The sequence below is a fragment of the Syngnathus acus genome, chromosome 10 (genome assembly GCF_901709675.1).
Source record: "Syngnathus acus chromosome 10, fSynAcu1.2, whole genome shotgun sequence".
NCBI lineage: Eukaryota > Metazoa > Chordata > Actinopteri > Syngnathiformes > Syngnathidae > Syngnathus > Syngnathus acus.
In genome coordinates this window covers 11,858,706-11,882,432 of record NC_051095.1, presented here as the reverse complement: position 1 = coordinate 11,882,432, position 23,727 = coordinate 11,858,706, and the positions used below count along the sequence as shown (strand labels likewise).

General features: G+C 41.3%; 1 protein-coding gene and 1 non-coding gene across 4 annotated transcripts in view; one reads left to right on the top strand and one right to left on the bottom strand.

The window, feature by feature from the left end:
- Positions 1 to 1,053: 1,053 nt before the first annotated feature.
- The window catches only part of flt4 (fms related receptor tyrosine kinase 4), a 59,161-nt gene continuing 36,487 nt past the window's right edge, over positions 1,054 to 23,727 (top strand). Inside the window, exons 1-3 of one of the 3 annotated variants that reach the window (XM_037261633.1) lie at positions 1,054 to 1,122; positions 4,382 to 4,473; positions 5,010 to 5,188. Coding sequence is in view for 2 of the 3 variants with exons in the window: in XM_037261632.1 (XP_037117527.1) it covers positions 17,626 to 17,683 (58 nt within the window). In the remaining variant the exon portion in view is untranslated. Of the gene's footprint in view, positions 1,123 to 4,381; positions 4,474 to 5,009; positions 5,189 to 17,346; positions 17,684 to 23,727 lie in introns of those variants that run through there. The other 2 variants (XM_037261632.1, XM_037261631.1) reach the window with 2 other exon arrangements.
- Positions 2,843 to 2,913, bottom strand: trnag-gcc. The gene has a single exon. It is a non-coding gene; the product is annotated as a tRNA-Gly (tRNA).

Here is a 23,727-nt window from a genome sequence, read left to right as displayed (position 1 = left end):
TGCTCTAGCTGTGTCCTCTTTCTGAAAACCAACACTCTCTCTGGCGCTCTCGACTTGCTTCTGTTCAGCGGCATTATCTTGCTGTCTCTGGTGTATGGCGTTATTTTTTTCCCATTTTTATTTTGAACTATGTAAAAATAAAAATAAACTAAAAAAAACAATGGAGCAGTAAAGCTAACACGGATGAACCTTTCAGTATGCTGGTTTATACATGACAGACTACTGTTGCAGGCATGTTGTGGTGAGGTTATTTAATGTTAGCTCGGGGGCCTCATTGAACCATGCACTTAATAACCACATGTATGACCAGGATACAATTTTAACTATAAATAAATAATTCCTGCATATGTGCAAAATACACACTCTTAATACAATTCATTTTTTTACAATGCATTCCGCACGACATGAATGAATACATAACTTAACTCAACAACAAAGGGTTTAAAGACAAAATAACGACTGTGATTTTTTTTCCCAGAGTAAAGGGCTCTGTTACCTAAAAATTATCATTCAGTAATCATACATTCAAAACTGCTAAACGGCAAGCCAGCATTAAGTGTAAGAATTCAGTTTGTGCATTTTTTCAACTCAACTTTTTTTTTTTGGTACTTGTTAAGCACTATGTTTGTCCAACATTTCCTTCCATGGCTTAGAAAATTGAAAAATACTACTCATGTTGTAGTGTCGTGTAGTATAAGAACCGGTATAAATACTGCCGTCTAACGGTGACCAATAGTATCACAACCTAAAACTACAGTCGCCCTCTGCAAACTCGCGGTCCCTGCATGCAGATTCACATATCCACTGATTTTTGTCTCTGTTGTGTGATGTAGTTCTGTGTGTGTATGTGTGAAACACAAATGGGCATGGTAAACATTTGAAAAAAAAACCTTGGTATTAAATTAATTACAATTTTATTTGATTCAATTATTTTGGACTACAATAACAAAAAATTGACAAATGATGATTATCTGGCGTATTTTTTTAAATGCGTTCTTTAATATGAAAAGGTGGAATATGCATTTTGTTTTTTGTGTCTTCCCTACTTGAATTGTGTGACACTTTCCCTATAAAATCAGCGCTTTTGCGTTTCCCGTATTTCTGCTGATGTCCACGGGAAAGGTAAGCGCCACGACGGCCGGATAAACATTTTTGTTTGTCATTTGTGTTACGTTTCCGAGTCATTTAATTAGTGTAGGGACATTTTATATAGTTTTTTTAGATAACGGAGTCTAAATACGCCACCACACCAACACACGCGAATGCCCCCTTGAAGGATTTTTAAAAGTACATAAAAAATAAAAATTGTTTGTCGGTATTCCTGTGTCAGACAGATGTTTTCAAACATGTACGGTTTATTACGACAGAAATGTATTTATGTATGTATGCATTGCCTTTAAGGAGTCGAACAACAAACCAACTACCATGGTAAATTAACATAAAGTACCAAGTCAGGCCTGCAAAGAAAAACTTGGATTAGAAACGTTAAGGTAAATCCACAGCATCACAGTGATCATTTTAACCAGGCAACTGTTGCTTTTTTTTTAATCACATCAGAAAAACAAAAATGTCCCCAAAAATGTCATTACTCAAATAATGCAAAATTGGACACAAATTTTGCATTAAATTTTGCACATTTAAAACTTGTGTTAAAAAGTCAGGTTTTCACTGTGTCCTCTTTTGCAAAATTGGCTCACAAAGTGTAAGACATAGGCCTGTTGACCACAAAGCTGATATTGTCATGGTTCGGATGGTGGAAATGGAGCAGGGCGACCAGATGCAGCTTGGACCAGGGTTTATTGGCGAACTCAAAAGGAAAACTGACATGACTAAACAAAACAATAACTTGAGTGACTGACCGGGACGTGAAACAAGAATACAGCAGGACATGACAACAGCAACAGGAACCAAAAAGACATCGTGACATCGTGACACACACGCACGCAACAACAGACAAGCAACAATGATCCGCCAGGGAGTGACACACAGACTTAAATACAAGACAGGTAACAAGAGGCAGGTGAGAATGATCACACTAATCATGGGCACACAGGAGGGGAGGGGCGAGCACACAGACATGATCGGGGACGAGTCGTGACAGATATATTATCTCCAAAAGCTATTATTTATTCTGTTGTATGCAGTGGCGGTTCTACACTGAATTACTCCCTGGGCGAGACTACTTCCAAGACCCCCCCCCCCCTGCAGTTAGGAAAATATGGCCACCAGCTTCCTTTTGTGAAGTTGCGCAGTATAGTGGTACTAGAAAAGTATTGTGATACCTTTCCGTTCAAAATAAAATCGTGCCATTTTTAGTTCTGTCACTTTAAGAACAGCGTTCTATTTCCTCTGCGGCTACAGTGGGTTGTGCCTGTCTCACTCCCAAAGCGTGCTGCTCCTGGAGAAACAAGAAGCATGCAGTGAAATCTGGAATCATTTTGGCTCCGCTGTCAACAGCCAGGGCAAGCCGAAAGACACGACAAAGCCTGTCTGCAAAGCTTACTATTAAGCTCCTCAAGCAAGAGGAGAGAGCACATTGGATATGGTCACAGTAAATACTTAACAGACATCTGTACTCTACTCAGCACATTTTCTACTTTTACTAGATTTCGGTTTCAAATCCATGGCCTCAGAACAGTGAAGGGGATGTGCTAAGCAGTCGGCTAGTATTCCATGTGTTCCGGCTCCTGTTCCAATGTTCTATGTTGCAAAAATGTGCAAGTTAGGTCACTGAACCTTTCAATTGAATGGGTGCTAAAATGTGGAACATATTTTCATCCAGTCGTCTTATCATATACTAAAAGTAATGGGAAAGATTTCCATTCCAGTGAAAAAGCAACTGTGCATTGGCCGGGAATCGAACCCGGGCCTCCCGCGTGGCAGGCGAGAATTCTACCACTGAACCACCAATGCTTACATAACACTCCTCGGGCGAGCGATTCAAGAGCTTCTAGGCTTGCGCAATCGCCCATGAACGTTTAACCCTATGTGAGTTAACATTCTTCTCTGCATAAAATGGCTATCTAAACCTTTAGTCACTTGTTGATTACCGTATCTTCCGCACTATAAGGCGCACTTAAAAACCTCAAATTTTCTCAAAAGCCAACAGTGCGCCTTATAATCAGGTGCGCCTTATATATGGACCAATATTGAGCCACTACAGCAGGCGTGTCCAAAGTCCGGCCCGCGGGCCAAAAGTATACATCTTATTTATGGACAAAGTTTTAAAATGGGCCATTCATTGAAGGTGCGCCTTATAATCCGGTGCACCTTATAGTGCGGGAAATACGGTTGGTTCTTGCAGCAACACTTGGGTGTGAAATTTATAACTTGTGTTAAAAAGTCATGTTTTCACTGTGTCCTCTTCAGTAAACAGGGTCAAAGCAGGATCAGTAGGTTGTCGTATGGCCAGGCATCAAATCCCAGCCTCCCGCAAGATTTTTGTGTGAGGGTGGGGAATTGTTTGAATATTTTGAAGCTTGGTCCAAGGTTAATGTATCATAAAAGGGCAAAATAATCAGCCAATATTTTTGTTGATAATTACATCTCGTACCGACCAATTAAATCATCCTGCCGTTTTACCTACGTGACGCATAATCCATTTATATCATACATATACACACTCAGTTGAAATGTAAGGTGGCAAAACTTGTCCGACTTCCAACTTGTTGGCATTTCTCTCCCTCAAAATGGACGTGACAAGCCGAGATTTCACCCCCGAGCTTCTCAAATCCAACGCGAATACAAACATCCACAGCTGTCAAAGAGTTAAATATCAGGAACACACACAAATTATAACAACGTTTATCAAGCAGATGCATAAATAGCATGTAGCTTAAAGCATAATGGCTTATGAAAATGAGTAGAGAATCTTGTCAACAAACACTTTTGCCATGATTCTGTGTCAGGGATTTTCAAATGATGATATACTTGGTTTTTCAACATGTGTTATATTTCAAATTGGCTGTAGAGTTTTGGGATATGTTTTTTCCCCACATTTGCATCAGCACCAATTTGAAGTTTTGCAATTAGAAACAACTTGAAAGTCATTAAGCTGCATTGAAAATATTCTGTTTGACATTTCCCTCGTGCTGTTGCGTTAGCAAATATTTCCCAGCTACACATATCCCATTTGCTCAAGGCAAGCTCACCAAAACATCCCTTTGCATGACTGACACACATAGTAGGCACAAGGAGAGGGCTAAAAATAACCATTTGAAAAAACTTTTTGTGCTTATGATTTGTGTAAACCTTGGCTCAATCGAGATGAACACATCAAACAAAGCAATAAACATTTTCAGCATCAGTTTTGCGCTTTCACTTGACTTGAGTGAACGAGGCATGGATTCTTTGTTGTGACGCTTCATTATTTGTTCTGCAGAAACAGTTGAAAGAGGCAGTGCGGCGCCTGAAGAAAGATTACTTCATCTGTGGGATTCACAGACTCAAAGACAAGATGGATACCACATAAAGGTGCGCTTTGCAGAACACTTAGCAGATAAGAATGCATGTGCCCCTCCATAATGGCTGTTGACAGTATGCCGTTGTACATACGTAATGATGTTTGCAGATGGAAGTGATGCGTGCTTTGATGTGTACAACGATAGCTGTGTTTTACAGCTTAGATATCAAATATTATGGATTTGTGGTCAAATGTAAAATAAAGTCAATCAACGTCTGTCAGGGACGCAAAAAGCGTAGCTGGAAATGAAAACATCGTGTGCGATCCAGATAGACAATAAGTATGCACGGTCAAGACGAGGACCAGGAAATGTCCAAGCCTGTGTAAACATTCTCTAGTTGTTTGACAAGCAGACCTGCGAGTCGAAGAATGAATTTACTCCACCTTCTTCACATGTGTACTTTTGCCCAAGTGTTTGAAGCGCTTGTTGAATAACATCATAGTATTCATAGACTTTGTTTTCTCGCTGCGCAATAAAAAAATAAATAAAGCATCCAAAGCTGCTTCGCCAAGAGCTGCTTCAATGATTCCCTCTGGCCGATATCAGCCGGGAATTATGACCTGCATGATGATGAGGCCTCTCTGCTGGAGCACTCACAGACGGAGTGGGAAGAGGAGATGGAGAAAGTCATGTGGAGTGTATGGAACACGCAGTAGAAGCTGGAGAAAAATTGAAGGGTGCTTCAGAGAGCGAGCTCCACCATAAAGGCTTTAGCCATGGTTGAGGTGAGACGCTTACGACAAAATGGTGCTCAAATCAAGTCAATCACTCTCCGACAATATTCCACAGGATGTGTTGTAATCACCCTTCTATTTGAGTATAGTCTTATACGGATTACATTCTTACGTCCAAGCAAGAGCTTTATTGATTTCAAATAGGCGATAATCTGACCCAATCAAAACTGTGAAAAAAAAACGGTAACGCTCAAAACAAGATGCTTAAGGTAGTTGTGGTAAAACATGATATATCATATCGCGCTACTGAAGTCTGGAAACTGGAGTGTGCTACTTTCATCTACCAGCTGAGGTGCCGTTGAGTCACTTTCAACTGATTTGTATAAATTATGGAATTGAATGAGATTATTGGGCTCAATATGACGCTAGTATGGAAACAGGTGTTCAGAACATTCAAGAATATTTACCCATCTCCTTATATTGAAAAGAAAGTACACTTGATTCAATTTCTCTACTTGAGTAAAGTGAAATGTTCTCTAGTGCAAAAGTGAAAATATTTTTTACATTATGTTATACGGCACAGAACCTATTTTTATAACTTGGCATAGAATTTTTATCTCCTCTTTAGTGCGCATACTAAAAGGATTTTAAAAAATGTTACATTGCATGTTGTCTAAGAGCAACCTCACGTTGGCCTGACTTTCATGCTATCAAAATATCAAAACAAAAAATGCTCATTGGGTGAGCTGATCACCAAAAAATACCAAATTAGCCACAGTATTTTTTTTGGTGAAGTAAAGAAGAGAAAGTGCAGATATCTGTGTTCAAATCTGTGGAGTTGACGTCGTGTCATCAGAAAAATAAAGACTCAAAGTATGGGAAAGATCAGTGATGTTTGAACATTCTTACCTTTGCTTCAAGTAAAGTGATTTTGTCAAACACAAATGCTGGTTTGTCTTTGGGAAAGGCATCGTGCAAAGTTTATTCGCATCTTATTTGGGAACATTTGTGTCATGCCGACCAGTATGAATTGTACATCATAACATTAAAATAATGAATACGAATGGAAGGCAACTGAATGAAGAGCAATGCCAAAAATATGTGAAGAAAAGCATTAACCTTCATTTAGCTCCGGACGAGCAATTGAATGTAATTGCAAACATTTTGTGACAGAAATCTCCAATTTATTCTCGTTAATATTTCTGAGTTCTTCTGGAACGTGTGCAATTTGTCCAGCGGCCTTTTTCCAACATACTTGTGGATGGTGCAAAGTAACTGGCATGTTCTGCCCTATTCAAATCATGTTTTTTCCAACCAGTGCATTTCCAGAGGCAATTTTCCTCCCTGCAAGCGATTGCTTTTCGGGACCAACACACCGTCGCATGTCATTAGAGAAAATATTCCATCCACCCATCCATCTATTTCTGTCCGGCTTACCCGAACTCTGTGAATTCTGCCGTACCATCATGGCAAATGCACATTTCAAAGCGCTCCTGCATACAAATTCTGAGAGAGCATGCTCCGGTCTCAAAGAAGGCCAGAAAGAAATATGTGCCTACCTCGGAGACAGTGGAGTGCTTTGTGGGGGAATAACTTTTTAGTTATGATTTACTACAGTATGCGGAGGAAAACTTTCACATTTCACGAGTCATTTTCGTCATTTCACATTTATATTAATCACACTACTGTCTACTTTATGTCATTATTTGTGCTGTCACTCACTGATGGGATTTTTTTTTCTCTGTTTCCCTTCTTGCTCCTGCATCTCAGATATGTTTTCCTTTTGTTGTGATGACTAATGGGTTGCTTTTGGCACACTTGCTTTCTGTCACGCTTGTTTAATTTCAATCTCATTGCATACCACAACAGTGCCATGTTTGCTGAAGCTATAAAGTTGTGTATGTATTTTATGGAAAAGTGAAAATGGGAGGACGCTGCTGTTTGACGTGATGCCTACAGCCGCAAATATGTGGCTCAGTTACATCACACGGAAAAAGACGCTCAAGTCGCAGTAATCAGGTGATCATTTTTTGGTCTGCTTCATTAGATGCAAATTGGACCGCAAATTTTCAGCGTGCACAAACAGAGTTAATTGCCGCAAAGCTACAGTGTCAAACCTAAAAGGCTAGATGGACGACACTAATGAAGTTTTTGTTCCACCGGCTGGTGATGTTTTCAATTTAGAGATCCATTATATCAAATATTATCAGTGCTGCAAGTTAATGGATTCTTTCACCTGAAAGGTCTCTCATCATTAACTTGCAATGTGGAGACAATGTGCAGTGCAAATGAGCTCCGTCATCTTCAAAGACAAAACACTGGCGCTGGAATGGAATGGAGTCATAAGCGCTTCCTTCTGCATGTAAAGCGCCATTCATTGGAAAGGACAAGGCATTTTGGGTCTTAAAGTTGGATAACAACGAGTCGTCGACACGTGTTTAACAAGATTTCGGATAGAATTTTAAAGGCATTTGGCAAGAAATGGAATACTGTCTTGATGTATGCCACGTAACCCAAGGGCTGGAACATTTATGAAAAAGTGAATAAAACCATTTCTATGATTTTTATGTTCATGATTTTGCTATGAAGATCAATAGCCTTCAGGAAGTTAGGATTTCCTGAAAAGTGATATATAAGGTAACCTAAAGTGACTTATGAAACACTTTGTGTTATAATAAGCCTGTTTGACGGCAGCTCAGCTCCTCACCTAAGAAGAGCTGCGTTTTCTCAAACGTTTTTCTTCAATGCTGATGACATCACTTTTTTTTTGAAAGGGCTAGGAGGCAAATCATTGCCCTTCTTCAGCTCGGAGATCAATGGCAGCGGCTAGAGGGCTTGGCCCATCAATCTCGTCCATTATTCACCTGTTGCCCTCCCGCAATAATGAAGTTGTACTCAATATAAAGCTAGTCCTTCTTTTATCAATCAAAGGCTCTTATCGCCGCTACTCCCACACGGTTAGGAATACAATGTATTTGAGAGGAGACTGAGTGCAGCAAGAAAATGTCCATGACTATGCAACACTGCCAATTGAAATTTTCGAACGTAGGATAATTAGTGGGCGACTCATTAAAACAAGTTGCCGAACTTGCCCACTTGGGAACAGTTAAGTCCATTTCAGCTGCGTCAGTCGGTGTACGGCCATCTTTACTGACAGTGTTTGGAATCACTCCCAATCTACTACATCAGTGGTCCCCAACCACCGGGCCGCGGACCGGTACCGGTCCGTGGGTCACTTGGTACCGGGCCGCCGAGCCGCACAGATTTTTTTTTTTTTTATCGACGATCAATTAATTCAGGTCAAGACACTCGTCCCAGTCACGTGACATGTTTCCCCAGTCGAGCCCGCAAAGCTAATATGTGGCGACAGGCTAACTAACCAGGCAATGAAGCATTCAAAACTGCTTCAACACATGGAGACCAAGCATCCTGCAATAAAAGACAAACCTTAATCACTTCGGGTGTCATTGTCTCCGATTACGTCTAGATGGGACCGGCTTGCTCGTTTCTGAGAAACAAACTCAGTGCTCCCACTAATTCAACGTAATGGTGAGTTTTATTTTTGTCATTTGTACTTGTTTTTATGTCAGTCGTATCATTTTATTTCATCGTATTTATATATTTATTATAAATGTATTATTTATTTATTTATTTATATAAATGTATTATTTATTTATATAAATGCCGGTCCGCGAAAATATTTCTGACATGTAACCGGTCCGTGGCGCAAAAAAGGTTGGGGACCACTGTACTACATAGTGCCCTATACAGTAAAGTGAGTTTGTCATTTTGCAATAAAGTTCTGCATATCTAAGCTACTGTAAGTGATCTTTCGAGCCAATTCATCAAAATTATGTTACAGGCTAAATCCTTGCTGATATACGTATTTGTTTTGTATTCATGATAGGCTTCATGCTTTGTTTTATCCAACTGCGCCAAGGCCTAACAATCCTGACCATTGCAGGTGCAGCTCTGTACAGTTGCCAATGATCCCTTGCTTGACCCCCAGTGCAAGTGGACTGTAACAGCAAAAGGTGAAAAATAGATTTCTGTAATTTGTTGTCACCTCTACACAAAGTGTCATTTTTGTGAAATTCTTGCATAATCATGCAAACTAATAAACAAGCCAAATGAAATGTAATTAAAAGACATCTCTGCCTTGTGCTCGAGCGGCAGAGGAAATAATTGCATTCTTGAGTCATTCCTCTGCAAGTGCTCTCAAGTGACACTGTGTATGCATAAACAGTTATGCATACATTGAATTAAAGTTTTCCTAATTTGTGCAGTTGGGACGAGCTGACGTATCTAAAGATTTGTTTGACAATGTGAATTATAAATATTGAGAATCTTTGGGCCATGCACATTATACACTGTATTAATCAAAAAGTATTTATTTGGGGAAATTATTCATCACAGGTTTGATTTGACTACCTACTATATGTGAAATATGTTTTTTTTTCTAGCTAACTGAAAGTGCTATTCTCTGTTATTGTACCTTGGTAATGGGGAAAACCCCCGGAGTAGTGATTTAGTTGCTGCAGCTGCGACAGTGCACACTAACTTGAACTAATCATTTAAGCACCATCAAAGCTCAAATCCATGAATGGGCAGTAAAGCGAGTTGTCCGGCCATCGAGCACCTGAACTTTGGGATACACAGGCTAATCGCTTGACGCTCCAAACTACAGGCAGAAGTGCGCTCTTTGTCGTTATCTGCACAAACACACCGGGGCACCCGTGTCCTGTTTCCTCCCACCGTGTGAAAGGTCAGATAAACAGAGTGACAGTGGGGATGACTCCGGGCCACTCTGCAGGTCGTCGCCAAGCTGCAGCAGGATGTCTCTGACATATCTGCTGTGTTGACCTGCAACGGGGTGAGACCTGAGCTTTTATTAGGTACACCATGGTTTACTAGGATTTTATAGTCAATAATTCCAAGACTGGTTGCTCTCCCCTTGATTGTTCTGGAGATGGTACCTGTAGCAGATATGGTGAGCACTCACATAAAATTAGACATTTAGCAGCTTCTCTTATATTTAGTACTGTACTGACCTATGAGTTTAATTACAATTTATTCTGAGAATCTCATTTTGAATTTGAACTGAGCGTGCTATATTGTCTTTAAGTATGGCTGTTTGTCTATATGTGCCTTGCGATTGACTGGCAGCCAGTTTAGGGCGGACCCCTCCTAGTGCCCAAAGACCGCTTGGGTAGGCTCCAGCACGCCCGCGATCCTAATGAGGTGCTTTAGAAAGCGAATAGATGGGTGGCAAGAGAAACAACACTCAGATCTAGCAAGGGAACTGTGCTTCCACATGCATAACTTTTGCATCACTTAATTGTATTATTACATCATGTAAATAAATCTCTGACAGTCACAGTTGCTTTAGTTTCTGTTGAACAAAATTGAAAACGTTGTTAATGGCCTTGGTGGCTTCACTACTGTATTCTGTAGGGGTTCGATGCCTTACTCAAGGCGACATCAGGATTGCTGGGAAATCAAAATGGCCCATAATGGATCATTATTCATCCATTTTGATCCCCCCCCCCAAAACAAACTTCTCATACTGAAGACAAACCTTTTCTCATACTGGAGACAAACCTTTGCAGAAAATGCGCATTAGCTTTTGAGTTCAACTTCTTGGTCATTGGCAGTGTATGAATACCCACAATTCTCCATCCTTCCTTTTCCATAAACTCTGGATAATCCAGCTTGCTCCCACATTCCAAAACCTTGCATGGTGGGTGTATTGAAAACTTAAGTTGATCAGTGATCAGTCCAAGGTAATACACTCCTGCCACCCAAAGTCTGCTGAGATAGATTAGAACTCACCCACCTTAACTCAGTGCCTTGCTCAAAGGCACCTCGACAGCAGTCAGTAAGCAGACCAACATGTATTTGTGGTTTGATTTTCTTTGCAGTTGGATTCAGTCTCTGTTTCCCAAGTCTCTACAAAATGAGCTACTTAACTCATGCCTGAAAAATCAGCAATCACTCGCTGACTTTTCCCTGCATCCCTTTTAGTGTTGAGATTTGGTTTATTAGTGCTCAGTATGCCTTTAGCCTCATTTTTCTTACTTCAGGGCAGAGCTTTGAGGGCAAGACAGGCACCATTACAGTTGTGGATAAATGGCACGGCAGAAAACCAGCAGTCATCCATTATGGTTTCTGCAAAAGTACGCCCCAGGGTATCAGATCGAAATGCCAACCACGAGTTGTCTGTCGCCTTGTGCTCAACTTTCCCTTCATCCAGAGGCAACTCACAACAATAGCCTCCATCTAAAGGGCTTCCCTTATTATTGTTATGATGCAAGACCTGGCAACGGTTGATGTTTTTCTGACACTACATTAAAGGATGTTTTGTGGGACATTGATTAATACTGACAAAGGTGGATGGACAATTCTCCCGCCGAGCCCACCACAAGGCCTCGTGCAACAATTTGAAATCCACTGGTCTAGCGCAATCAGACACCAATCAATGTCTAAGTCTTCTGTAGGAAGGTCTTTGAAAGTTGTCAATCGCTTTGTAATCTGCATTACTGCCACCACAAGACTGGAGTGGGACATTAGGGCTTAGTATACGGTAATTTGCTCAAAAGCTCTCATCACAAGCTTGCATTATCGCTCTCTGGATCTCATCAGATTGTGCTGCTGTGTTGTAACTGTTGTACGTGATCATTCCTTTGAAAGCTAAGTTGGCATCTCTTAAAAGACTGGAAAATCAATTCAAAGATTTCTAAATACATTTTTAATGTACAGAAAATGAATGGTTGGATGGATCTTTGAAGATCATTTCTTAAAACATACAAAACTGAGATGTATTACTGATTTGCGGGCATACACTATAGCATTAAATGGATTTTCATTTTCACACTATACTTGGTGTGGTAAAAACGGAACGCAGTAATCCACTCGGGTGTACGCAGAGGGGTCAAATGCATGTCAAGAAAGTAGAAACTCAGCCACACTTTGGCATTAGCCACCTTCTAATCAACCGGCAGGTAAACAAGCAAGCTCCTGGGAGCTTGTTTACCTGCCAGCTCGTTTGATGTGTTAACCTTCATTTCACAGGAACTTTAATTATCCAACTTAGTTACATTCTTGTGTCATTTCTCCATCCATTCATTATCTGAGCCATTTCTTTTAACTGTCACTAGGTAAAATAGAGAAACCTTTTCATAGTGTACTTTTAGAGCAGATGGCCAAGTGAAAATCCAAATTTACCCCATCTACATTGCTATAATTCCACTGGCTGGATATGAATTCAGTTTAGCAACACAAAATATGGCAAACGTCTGTCCTGACTCAGCATTGTTCAAAGGCACAAAAGCGTTGCTCTGTTTTCACCATTAATCACTCGTGTCTGGTTAAATTATGACTAAGATTGCTTCTTTGGCTGGATTTAGTGAATACACGTGTCCATTCTGTCGTATCGCTTTCCTCAATCATGATGCTTAAAGTCCAGTATTAAGTATAGCGAGGCACAAGGCCTGTCCATTTAGATTACACCACTCAGATAACCCAGTCAACCACACACACACACACACACACACACACACACACACACACACACACACACACACACACACACACACACACACACGCGCGCACACCACATCTATTTTGAAATCCAGCAAAGAGCCAAATGTTTCCCTCAGGAACTGTTCTGTAGAAGTATGTGAATATTTGACTGACCTCTATTACTACATTAATGCTGATGTTTGCAAGAAAACTGGGATAACATAATTGCCCACGTATCAGTGTTGTGTTGCCTCCAAATGCTACCTTAATGTAGAATAAGATTTGTGCAAATCTGGTAATAACTTCATGGGACCAAAACCAATGTAATAAATGACCGTTACTGTGACCAGTCATGCTGAATTTGAAAGGCTTAATTGTGCATTACTTGCCTGCAGCTAAGTGGTGCCATTGCAAAGGTAATTCAAAGATTTTTTTGCCCCCAAAGATGCCTATTGTACTCTAAAATTAGGATTTAAAAAAAATATGACCAGTGTCCATATACTGCACCTCTTTAAATAGCACAGCAGGAGGCTGAGAGGGAAAAATTGAGCCGAGGCCAGATTACCGTCTGGCTATAAAAGATTACCTTGGGCGATTTACCCTGTGCCGTTAGAAGGATTTTTCTTCCCCAATTTGCTGGGAAAACGGTGGGGCTGCGTTTTGTAAATTGTAAGACCGTTCGATGTCTACGATCATTATGTGTGTTGAACAGCGAGTTCACTGATTAGGAATTGACCTGTAGATCGCATTGTTACTTGTATGGAGTGTTTTAATAATGTATCTCCTAATGTGTCACAATCAAACTGAAGAACCACAACCCAGCGGCCTAAAAAGCTAAAAATTGCCAAGCTTCTGTATATTACTTCCTAGAACCACTATGCTTTTAAATTCTATGTATTCTCTGGCAGTCTTGATGCCCTGAGGCAGCTCAGTTTTTTTCTTTTTTCATGCCTGGATTTGTGAATCTTGCACCTACGTACATGGATTTACCCTCATGGCCACAGTGCATCAGCTGAAAATTAAATACCAAAGATGTGTGATTCACTAACAGCTAAGGCTGCCTTCAAATAATGGCAAGTGTATATCTTTGGTGAGAAGATAAAGCGCACCAGATTTTAAATTGCAAGCCACTTTATTGTACTGAGAAGCAACTGCTTGGAAAATGTTCATTTTAGCACAATTGCTCTTTGTAGTTCTTGGAAAGGGTCGTTAACAAACATGACCAAGACTTGCTTGTGGGGTTAATTGGAAAATGTCCAATAGAAATCATTCCAGAGAGCACTGTCGTTTTGTGTGCCTCACTGCAAGTCGGTCATTTTTTCTTCAATTTTCTGTTGGCCTCGGTTAGTTTGTAAGAAGGCAGTTTGTTGCTAGCGTAAAGTCGAAAGGTCTTGCAAAATTATACTTTGATAGAGGTTTAAAAAAAAAAAAAAGGAATCTTTTGACACATCGAAAACATTAGCAGTACCAGGTTGTGCTGAGCTCTGTAGAGGTAATAAAACAAAAGGTTTTCACTCCCAAAATTCTCTTGCCAAAGGTGCTGCAGTTGTCAGATGAAAGATGTTTACTGCCACAATAAGCAGAGAAAAATGTTCAATGTATATAAGCGTGCTGGGAGGAGGCTGGCATGCTGCACGGTGCCGGACAGACCCACTGGCACGCACCTCGGAGTTAACCACTTGCGAGCATGAGCGACATCCTTCCTTTGCCGCTGGCTATGGATCCCGAATGTGTTTCCTGGCCCGCAGATGAGCCGGATGGACTGTTGGCACCTCAAGGACGGGTCCTTGACTCTTTAAGTTATCTCTTAGGAGCCTGCTGCATTATAAACTTTTTGGAAATGACACAGCAGGGACCACCGCGGAGCAGCCCCGCATGACCGCCGGCTGTTGTTTGTTATCACTTTTTTGCACGGATGGCTCGTCTAAATGCTGATGAGCACACTGCAATATTCTATTGGACACTTGAGTGTTTTCTCAACTTTATGACATTATTGGTTTTATATTTGGGATGAGATTTGGTAACTCCCAGCATAACGTTTTGCTAAACTATCAACGTGATTTAGTGTGTTTATCTTGCTCTGAAGCTACAGAGCCCGGGGGGTGGAGAGCTGGGGAACATTTTAATTACAACCATTCAATCTCAACATTATGCTATAAGGTCACAGGGGTGGCTTGCCGTGAGGGAGCCGGAGAAAAACCACGCACAATGATCTCACGACCGTTTGTTATTCCACACTCTCCTTAGTTTCTTTGTGCCTGTGGTTTACTCGCTGTCACCAAAGATAATAAAATTGAGAAAGACAATCAGGCATGTCCCGGGATTCTGTTAAGCACGCCTGAGCGTGGAGTCATACAGCTATACTAATAAGACAAAAGGATTTCAATTTTGGGGGTGAGGGAGGGGGCCTCGATTTCCTCACTTACCGTGCTGGGAATTAAACATTTATCATACTCGTGTTTCGCTCAGCGGCATAAATTACTTAATAAATGACAACACCTACGTGAAAGGCTGGGCACGGTGTGTGTTCAGCGTGCATCAACCTTATCTTCAGCGTCCCTTGTTATGACAGCCTCTCTTTGTTTACACAGTCACATTTAACATACTCAAAGTCATGACAGAGCAGGGAGTGACTGGCTGGCACTTTTCTTCGATATAGTTTCAAACTAAACTCATTTACATTCAGGACAGTGTGTAGTGGGTGGAGGAGAGTCTTAAATTACCTTCTATCGTCTGGAATTTATATCGTATTGAACAATGTGTACAGTACAAAAGTTAGTGTGCTTTCAAAAAATGAATAGCAGACGTTTCGACCTACCCAGATAAAACCTTCGGGATAATGAAGAGATTTATTACCCTGTGTAGAAATAACAGCTGACCTTCTATAATATGGGTGTAGAATGCGATTCATCTTGCATTTATTTGCATCTTCTAAATGCCTGTGGTAACTCTGTACAAATGTATGTTGACATTAGGAATGCTGAGCAATTAAAAATTGCCTTCAAAACATTTCTGGCACAAGCGCAAGGACGTACGGTATAGTTACATCAGCCAAGGACGGGCTGTTATTTCTTTGCCAGAAAATACGTTTCTACGAAAACAACCTTACCAACCTTTTTGTGAGGAGGTGTGTGATAATATCATTTCAATGTTGTTTGCAGAGGTGATGGTTCCCTTTTTTTGGCGCACAGTATTTTGGCATTTCCACTCATTGAATGGCAGCATTACCTTTTGCTATTTACACAACTGCCAATGCCTTTCTACACTTGTGACAAGTAAGATTGTTAAAACAACACTTTCTGCTACAGTGTCCTCATTTATACATCGAAAGGGTACAAATCAAAACCACATTTGGTCCAGAACTGATCGGGATGTCATTTTTGGGAAAGACGTGTGCCTTATTTGTGCTGAATATCAGCTTGTCTGTACGGTACTCTGGTTAGCACGTCCGCCTCACAGTTCAAAGGTGAGGGTTCGATTCCGGCTCTGGCCTTTTTGTGTGGACTTTGAATGCTCTCCCTGTGTCTGTGTGGGTTTTCTCTGTGTACTGCGGTTTCCTTCCACATTCTGAAGATATCCACGGTAAGCCGATTGACCACTCCAAAATTTCCCATTGGTGTGATTGTAAGCGTGAACGGTTTGTCTGTGTGCCCTGTGGTTGGCCAGCGACCAGTTCAGATTATTTATCACCTACCGTCTTTAGACTGCTGAGATAGGCTCCATCACGCCCACAACCCTTGTGTGGAAACGCGGTTCAGAAGACGAATGAATGAATCAACTTGTCTTTTGTTCCTCTAAATAAGTTCTAGCCCAAGTTTTTTTGCAGAGCTAGGAAATCCGTCCATATTAGGCTCATTATTCAAAAAGACACCGGACTGGATCAGTTTACAAATTTGTGCCAAATTTTGCAGCACATCTGGCCATTGTCTGGTACAGTTATATTTTGCTCTCTGAGTTATGAAGTTATGAAGCGATCTGGATTTCATTTTTGCAAGGCAAGGCACGGCAGCTTTATTTATATAGTACTATACCACAGTTCTTATACAGGGCAGCTCAATTTGCATCACACAACAAAACAAACACCTAAAATAATTTTTCATCACATTTAAAAGCAAAGTATACAAACAGATTAGATGACAAAATATACATTAATTAGCAGGATATTAATAATAATAATTCCCTTTCAATGACCTTATTTCATTTATTTTGCGTTTTGTCTTGAGACAGCCTAAAACAGCCTGGTTCAATTTTCCATCTAATTAGGAGAAGACATCCAGATAAGGTGACAGTCTATTTTATTTATTTATTTATTACTAGCTAATTTGCATTTTTGTTAGACTGTTCACAATGTTTGTTTAATGTGTATTTCTTTTTATTCGGATGGGCACTTTGCAAGTTGATAATGGGTATCATCTTTAATGGATAGTACTTTTTCATTCGTAGTCGTACATTACAGAGTCTGTACTTTAAGTAAATTGAAAAACTTTAATACTTTTACTTTTATAGCAGCTACATTACCTGAACATATACTTTAGTATGAGTACTTTTTCTACTTCTGTACACCATCGTCAAGATCTTTAGGATAACATTAGGCTTTATATTACGGCATGTCACCATTATTATACACACACGCTTGAATGATTGCTCCAGTCATGAGCAAAGGAAAGGGAACTCATTCACTTCCTATGCATCCTTTCCACAAACCAGCGCCCACCACCCCCACTTAGAAACGCACACACACACACGCGCGCAACATTCGGGATCTGCCCCATGTCCAGAACACAAGCACGCATTATACGCGTCGTGTGGCCGAGTTTGACCTGAGTCTACTGCTCTGTGGACGCACAATACCATCAGCCCACACAGTAGCCCCCACCTTTTCTTTTTTTAACTCCAATTATTTACACGCACGCAATTTAGTGGAATTCAGTCCAACCTGTTGCACTTGTGGAGCGGAGTCATTGGAGATGAAGACGCATGTGAAGTTTTTCTATCGCACGTGGATTGGAGTTGCTTACGCAGCAGGTGAGAAGATCGCAAGAATTAAATTTAGTGTGCATAAAGTTGAAATGAAGGGCGCAAAGTTTGAGCTTTCCATATTGGATGGATAGATGGATGAATGGATGGATGGATGGATGGATGGATGGATGGATGGATGGATGGATGGATGGATGGATGGATGGATGGATGGATGGATGGATGGATGGATGGATGGATGGTCGGACGAACGGGCGGATTGACTGTGAATATAAAATGACGAAGATATAATCAGTTATTTTCACATGGGCGCCAAAGTGATGCTCTGGTTAGCATGTTCACCTCACAGTTCAGGGTTTGATTCCAGCCTTTCTGTGTGGAGTTTGCATGTTCTCCCTGTGCCTGCATGGCTTTCCTCTGGGTACTGCGGTTTACTCCACATTCCAAAAACATGCATAGTAGGCCGATGGACCACTCCAAATTGTCCGTAGGTATAAATGTGAGAGTGAATGGTTGTTTGGCTTTACGTGCGCCCTGTGATTGGTTGGCGACCAGTTCAGTGTGTTTATCGCCCACTGCCCGAATTCAGTTTCGGTTTGGCTCCATCGCAGCCACGATCCTTGTGGGGTAAATATAGTATATATATAAAACCTCAAACCCATAACCTTACTAAGCCATCATTTTTGGCAATCCGTTATATCTCTAGTGATTATATATTCATGTGTTTTCACTGTTAAAAACGACCCCCTGAGGAAAACCATGATTGCTTGTCCCGTGACGAAAACAATTTTACGTTGCCTCTACATATGATTATAACTGCGTTTTCCAACTGGATAAGCAATTCTGCTATGTCTAAACATTCTGTGAGGCACCAGGAGGAGGCATGATGTTGTCATGTGTAGTTGTTTTTAATGTCTTTCCAATTGCGTTGAGTGCGCTTACACCACAGGCCTACACATCGTGTACATGTAGGTCATACTGTGAATACAGTGTCAGAGTGGTGCAGATTGGATTGATGTGGAGGAGGCACAGGTCTGCCTTGTATTGGTGAAAGGAAAGAGGATGTCAACTGATGGTTTTGTTGATTTGGCTGTGTCGCTGAAAAATTTGTTTCAAAAAGCCTTGTCACTCTAACTGTTATGTCTGCGGTTATTTGCAGTCTCACTCAGGAAAGCCTTCACGTGCACGTTGGAGTCGTTCATCATAATCATGACGGCTCAACAGCTGTTCAGGAAGTCACATTTTTTTTAAGGACTATTTTCTAAAATCCCAACTCCCATACGTGTCTTGTGTCACGAATTGGTGGTGTATGTGCAGGCAATCCTGACTTCAAATGATATCTCATAATCCATTCGTGACAACGATACTGGTCAGGTGTAGTGTATGTATAGCCCAGCAAGGTATTTTGGGAAAGTCTTTGTGATTCTGAAAAATTTCATTATCAGCGATTCTCAGTTTTGCTATCCAATGTGTTTTAAGGAGCCGTAAAATGCGAACAGTGAGTTGGAAACTGCGCTGCGAAAGAAAGAAAATTTGTATCGATTAAAATTACTTGTGCTGTAGGGGACCACTAGTGGGCATTTTTCCCAGTTAAGATGCCGCTTAGTGTTTTACAATCTGTTGTGTAAAAACTAAGCTGTAGTCTTCTGTGATTGCCCCCCAGATGTGTTTACGTTGGCATTTGTCTTGTGTGCACATTATGTTGATATTAAAAATCATATTTTCAAATCCCAAAGACATGTCTTTCAACAGTCCAGACAGTCCAGGTACCAATTTAGATTTATTTCTATTATTTTTTAAATCTTTTCAAATGTTAGGCTAAAGGAGGGTCTGAAGATGGCTGAAAGGAATGAGTTGAGGGGGGCATCAATTTGTCTTTCTGTGTGTGTGTGTGTGTGGGGGGGGGGGGACCATGTCTAAAATGCTGTTGTGTTTATGAAACGTATCCATCCATTTTTGATAGCGTCTGTCAACCGTCCTGGGTGAGCCGGAGTTTATGCAAGCCGACTTTATGCAAGAAGCAGGATGCACAGTAGGCTGGTTTCCAGCCAATCGCAGTCATACTTAATACCAACAGCAAAGGGCTTAGAACACATGCTTTTCCAACCCACTTAACACTCCCATGTTATTTTCTCCATGCACATGCATGACATGAAAAGAACAGTTCATGTGTGGGCGTGACACAAGTGTAGCCGCTGACCTTGCATCATTATGATGAGAGAGCGAGAGTGGTGGTTGGTCGTTTGTAGCCTCCATGAACTTATCATCTTTGTGAGACGGATTGACACACTTCTGTTGCTTCAAGCATTAAACTTCAAGCCAATTTTCTAATTTCGCTCTTTCATGCCTCCCTGCCTTGAGTATGAAAGACGGTGCTACTATCATAAAAGCGGTGGAATTTCTTGCCTCGTAAAAAGTGCAACTTGGCTGTTGTAAAAGATTAAATTGCATTGAGTCTGCAGTAAATGACAGATTGATCTCTGCTCGACTTCCTTATGTTTGTTGGAACGTAATTAGCCATTGAAAGACGTGCTGATGAAATGAGCACATGAGCAGAGATTTTCTTTTGGTGATGTCAGTGTTGCCTTAAGATGTTTTAAGTATGCGTACTGTACTTTCACTTGACTCATACCCGAAATGTGACACTCAGTTCTGGTATTATTGCAGTGGCCCACTTTTATGGTTGACTCATTGGAACCAACAGCATGCTTGAGGGCATGTCCTCAAATATTTTCTTCTATCAGCCCGAGAGTAAAAAATTGGATGGAGAAATTCTGCTGCCCCATTTGGGAAGTTTGCCGCAGTCCAAATAAACGGAGACCAGGACTTCATTCATCACGAGTGCTGAGCAGCGAGGCCTCTCCGGGCATATCCGTGTCTAGTCAGTCGCTTTCACATCAGGTTAGAGCACCAACAGCCCAAACATGACCAAAGCTGAAAGATAAGCTCTTTCAACTGCAGGAATTCACAGACAGGGCCAAACATGTGTCCTTGTTGGTTGAAGAACGCTGATGAAAACCATCTGTGGAGTTTTTTTTTCTTCATTTTTCTGACCTCTGTATTTGTGCGCATCAATATATAGAAAAGGCAGTATCATCTTTGCAATAAACCATTTTATTTGTGATACTTTGGTTCCACAACGGCCATGGAACAAGTGAGATCGCTTGCTGCGCTGACGTTCTTGTCACACTGTCAGTTTAAAGAAAAAAAACATACGCAGCGGCAGCATCTCATGCGGGGTCTCGTTAGTGCTTATCTTCTGGACAAACTGTAAACACCACATGAATGGACCAAAGATCAAATCACTCTACCTACATTCCTTCCTTCACTGCATCCAACCATCCATAGTGCCATTTTTCCTCTGTCCATTCTTCTGTCTGTTCTCACTTCTTCCCTCCTGTCCTTTCATTTATTCAACCTTCTTTCCTTCAATCCAGTACAGTAGCCCCTTTCCATCCATCCATCCATCCATCCATCCATCCATCCATCCATCCATCCATCCATCCATCCATCCATCCATCCATCCATCCATCCATCCATCACTCTCTCCATCCATCCATCCATCCATCCATCCATCCATCCATCCATCCATCCCTCCCTCTCTCCATCCATCCATCCATCCATCCATCCATCCATCATGTATCCCTTTTCCTTCGTCTTTATCGCTTTTGAAAAAAAAATACTCTGGGGAAATTATTCATTTCCGTGTTGATTTTCTGTTTCAAATGCATCTTATCTTTCCATCCAATTTTACACTCAACAATGACAAAATAACCTTGTCATTATAACTTATTTAGCAAGAATGAACCTTTCATTAGAACTGCACACAAATAGACACACAAGCTTCCACTATGGCAAATTACCATAAAGTTGACATTGTCTGCATTGCTCACCATTTTCACAAGTTCACAACTTCTCCCACATTGCGTTGATGCCAATAATAAACTTTGAAAACATACTGTGCAGCAGCCGAAGAAAATATTCAAGTCACACCGTCAGACGGCGAGCAGTATTTTTTTGCTGTCTTGATCTACTGTTGCTTGAACATTCCACACACGTTGGAATAAAAACTGGATCCTAAACATGGGGACTGTTCCGTGAACATTATAATGCTCCAAAGTGCAATGTTGCTTAGCAACAAGCATCATTAAAACACTCAGAAAGTTAATGAGAGCCACCTTTATTATTTTGTTCCAAATGCTTCCCAGTTGCAGGCAGCAGAATGATTGTGATTTGATTGCATTCACACTTAACCTATCTCGCCTCTTGTCTCGTCATGTAACCGCGCTCATTATTAATAGGTCAGAGTTCCCTGGGAGAACGGCTTCCCTCCCTTTAGGCATTACGCATGCTGTAGTGTTGACCCAGCGTACTTCACTTTGGCTCTCTGCCGCACTTCGGTGCCACCTGCTGCAGTGATTCACCTCTCAGCAGTGTCAACTTTTAATTGTGAGCACAGTCCCTGGGAATCGGATAACAAGTACACTTGAAACTTTAACCTTTAGGGAGTTGGTGCAGTTTGACAATTTGAGGACATTTCGAACCATTTTGGAAGTCTTCAACTTTAGGACTTTCTGTGCTCAAAGGGACATTTTTAATTGCTATGTCATCAAAATGTCCTCACTCATGATGGATGTGTTCTCAGTAGGGGGACAGTGCTAAAAATGATGGCATGCAAAAATGGACCACGACAGAGCAGCAGTCTTCCTGTGTGGCAGGTACAGGAAGAAAAAAGGCTGGGACAGAGGAAGCTGAACCAGATGGCTTGTCGCCACATCCTTAATTTGGCACCATTCCTCTTGCAGGATGTTGGAAAGACCAAACTGCCCCAATAGTGGAGAGGACAGGGACATAGTGGATGTCATCCCCCTTCACGGGAACAATGAAATCAAAGCCGAGCTGCCAGTCACGCCGTCTCCCTGCTCCGCCCGGCCTTGTGTCCAGATGACGGAGGAAGCGGACCCTTTCTTTTAGGGGAGTCAGAGGGAGTATGTTATGGGCCCAGCCTGGGTGACTCCACATCCAGAGAGCGGGTCTGCTCTGTGGCCTACATGGCCTCCCGCCCTTCACCGGACATGCACGGTGCCCCAGTTTTGGCCCTCGGCCAGATTTCTCATCAATTACATGACTGTGTTGCAGCTTTTGTGGGAAAGCTGTTATCAAATCCATTCCGTGCTTTCTCATTCAGTCGTACGCCTTCAATCGGGAACATGAGCGGAAGCAAAACCTGTCAGTCTTGGAATAAATAGTACAGCTGCCTGCAACAACATCAATATATTAGAAAAAAATCCCTTCATGGCTCCATCCCATGATGCATCTTTTATTCTTGTTTGTTTACGCAATGTTACTCTTTTCCTGTTCCTGCCATACGACTGCTCAGGGAGCAAACTACGGCGAAGCAAGGAAACGCGATGGGCAATATCTCCTTCGCCGTCCATGAAAAAGGGAAGTGGGAGACGAGAGGCTATAATAAAGAAAACAGGAAATTTGCTCGCCATGAAAAACACGGCGCTGCTTTTCACACAAGCTTTCATGTGCCTTCCACCGTTCCCATGAAGAGAAGGATTCGCTTCATGCGCACCTTTGATGACGCTCGCCTCGCATTTGTCTGCCTGTCAAAAGGAGCTTTACATTTTTAACTGGCTTAGAGTGCCGCGTGTGGCGGCTTTTCTTTGCACATGCACATGTGATTTATCTATAGTCAGCAGGTGTGTTGCCCCGCAGTGGTTTGAAGCCAGAGGTCAGTGTTCCTTGACGGAGACCACACCACAAATAGGAGCCAGGAGGGCAGCTCGGCAATATAGAAGATAAATCCGCAGTCTTGCGTAGTGCCGAATGCAGTGTACACATATATTTGTATCTATATATATTTTAATTTTCACAGAATATTTGTGCTTGTATTTTATTCATACACTCATACAAAGTATTTGATTCTTTACAGGGGTAAAGAACTTTGAAATATTAATAATAAAAAAACAAGTCGGAATAGAGTTGTGGGGGAATACGCTCAATAAATATGAAAAATACAAATGTACACTTTTTGTGTAATAAGAAAAACTTTTATCCAAGAAGAAAATACGGGATGTTAGTTG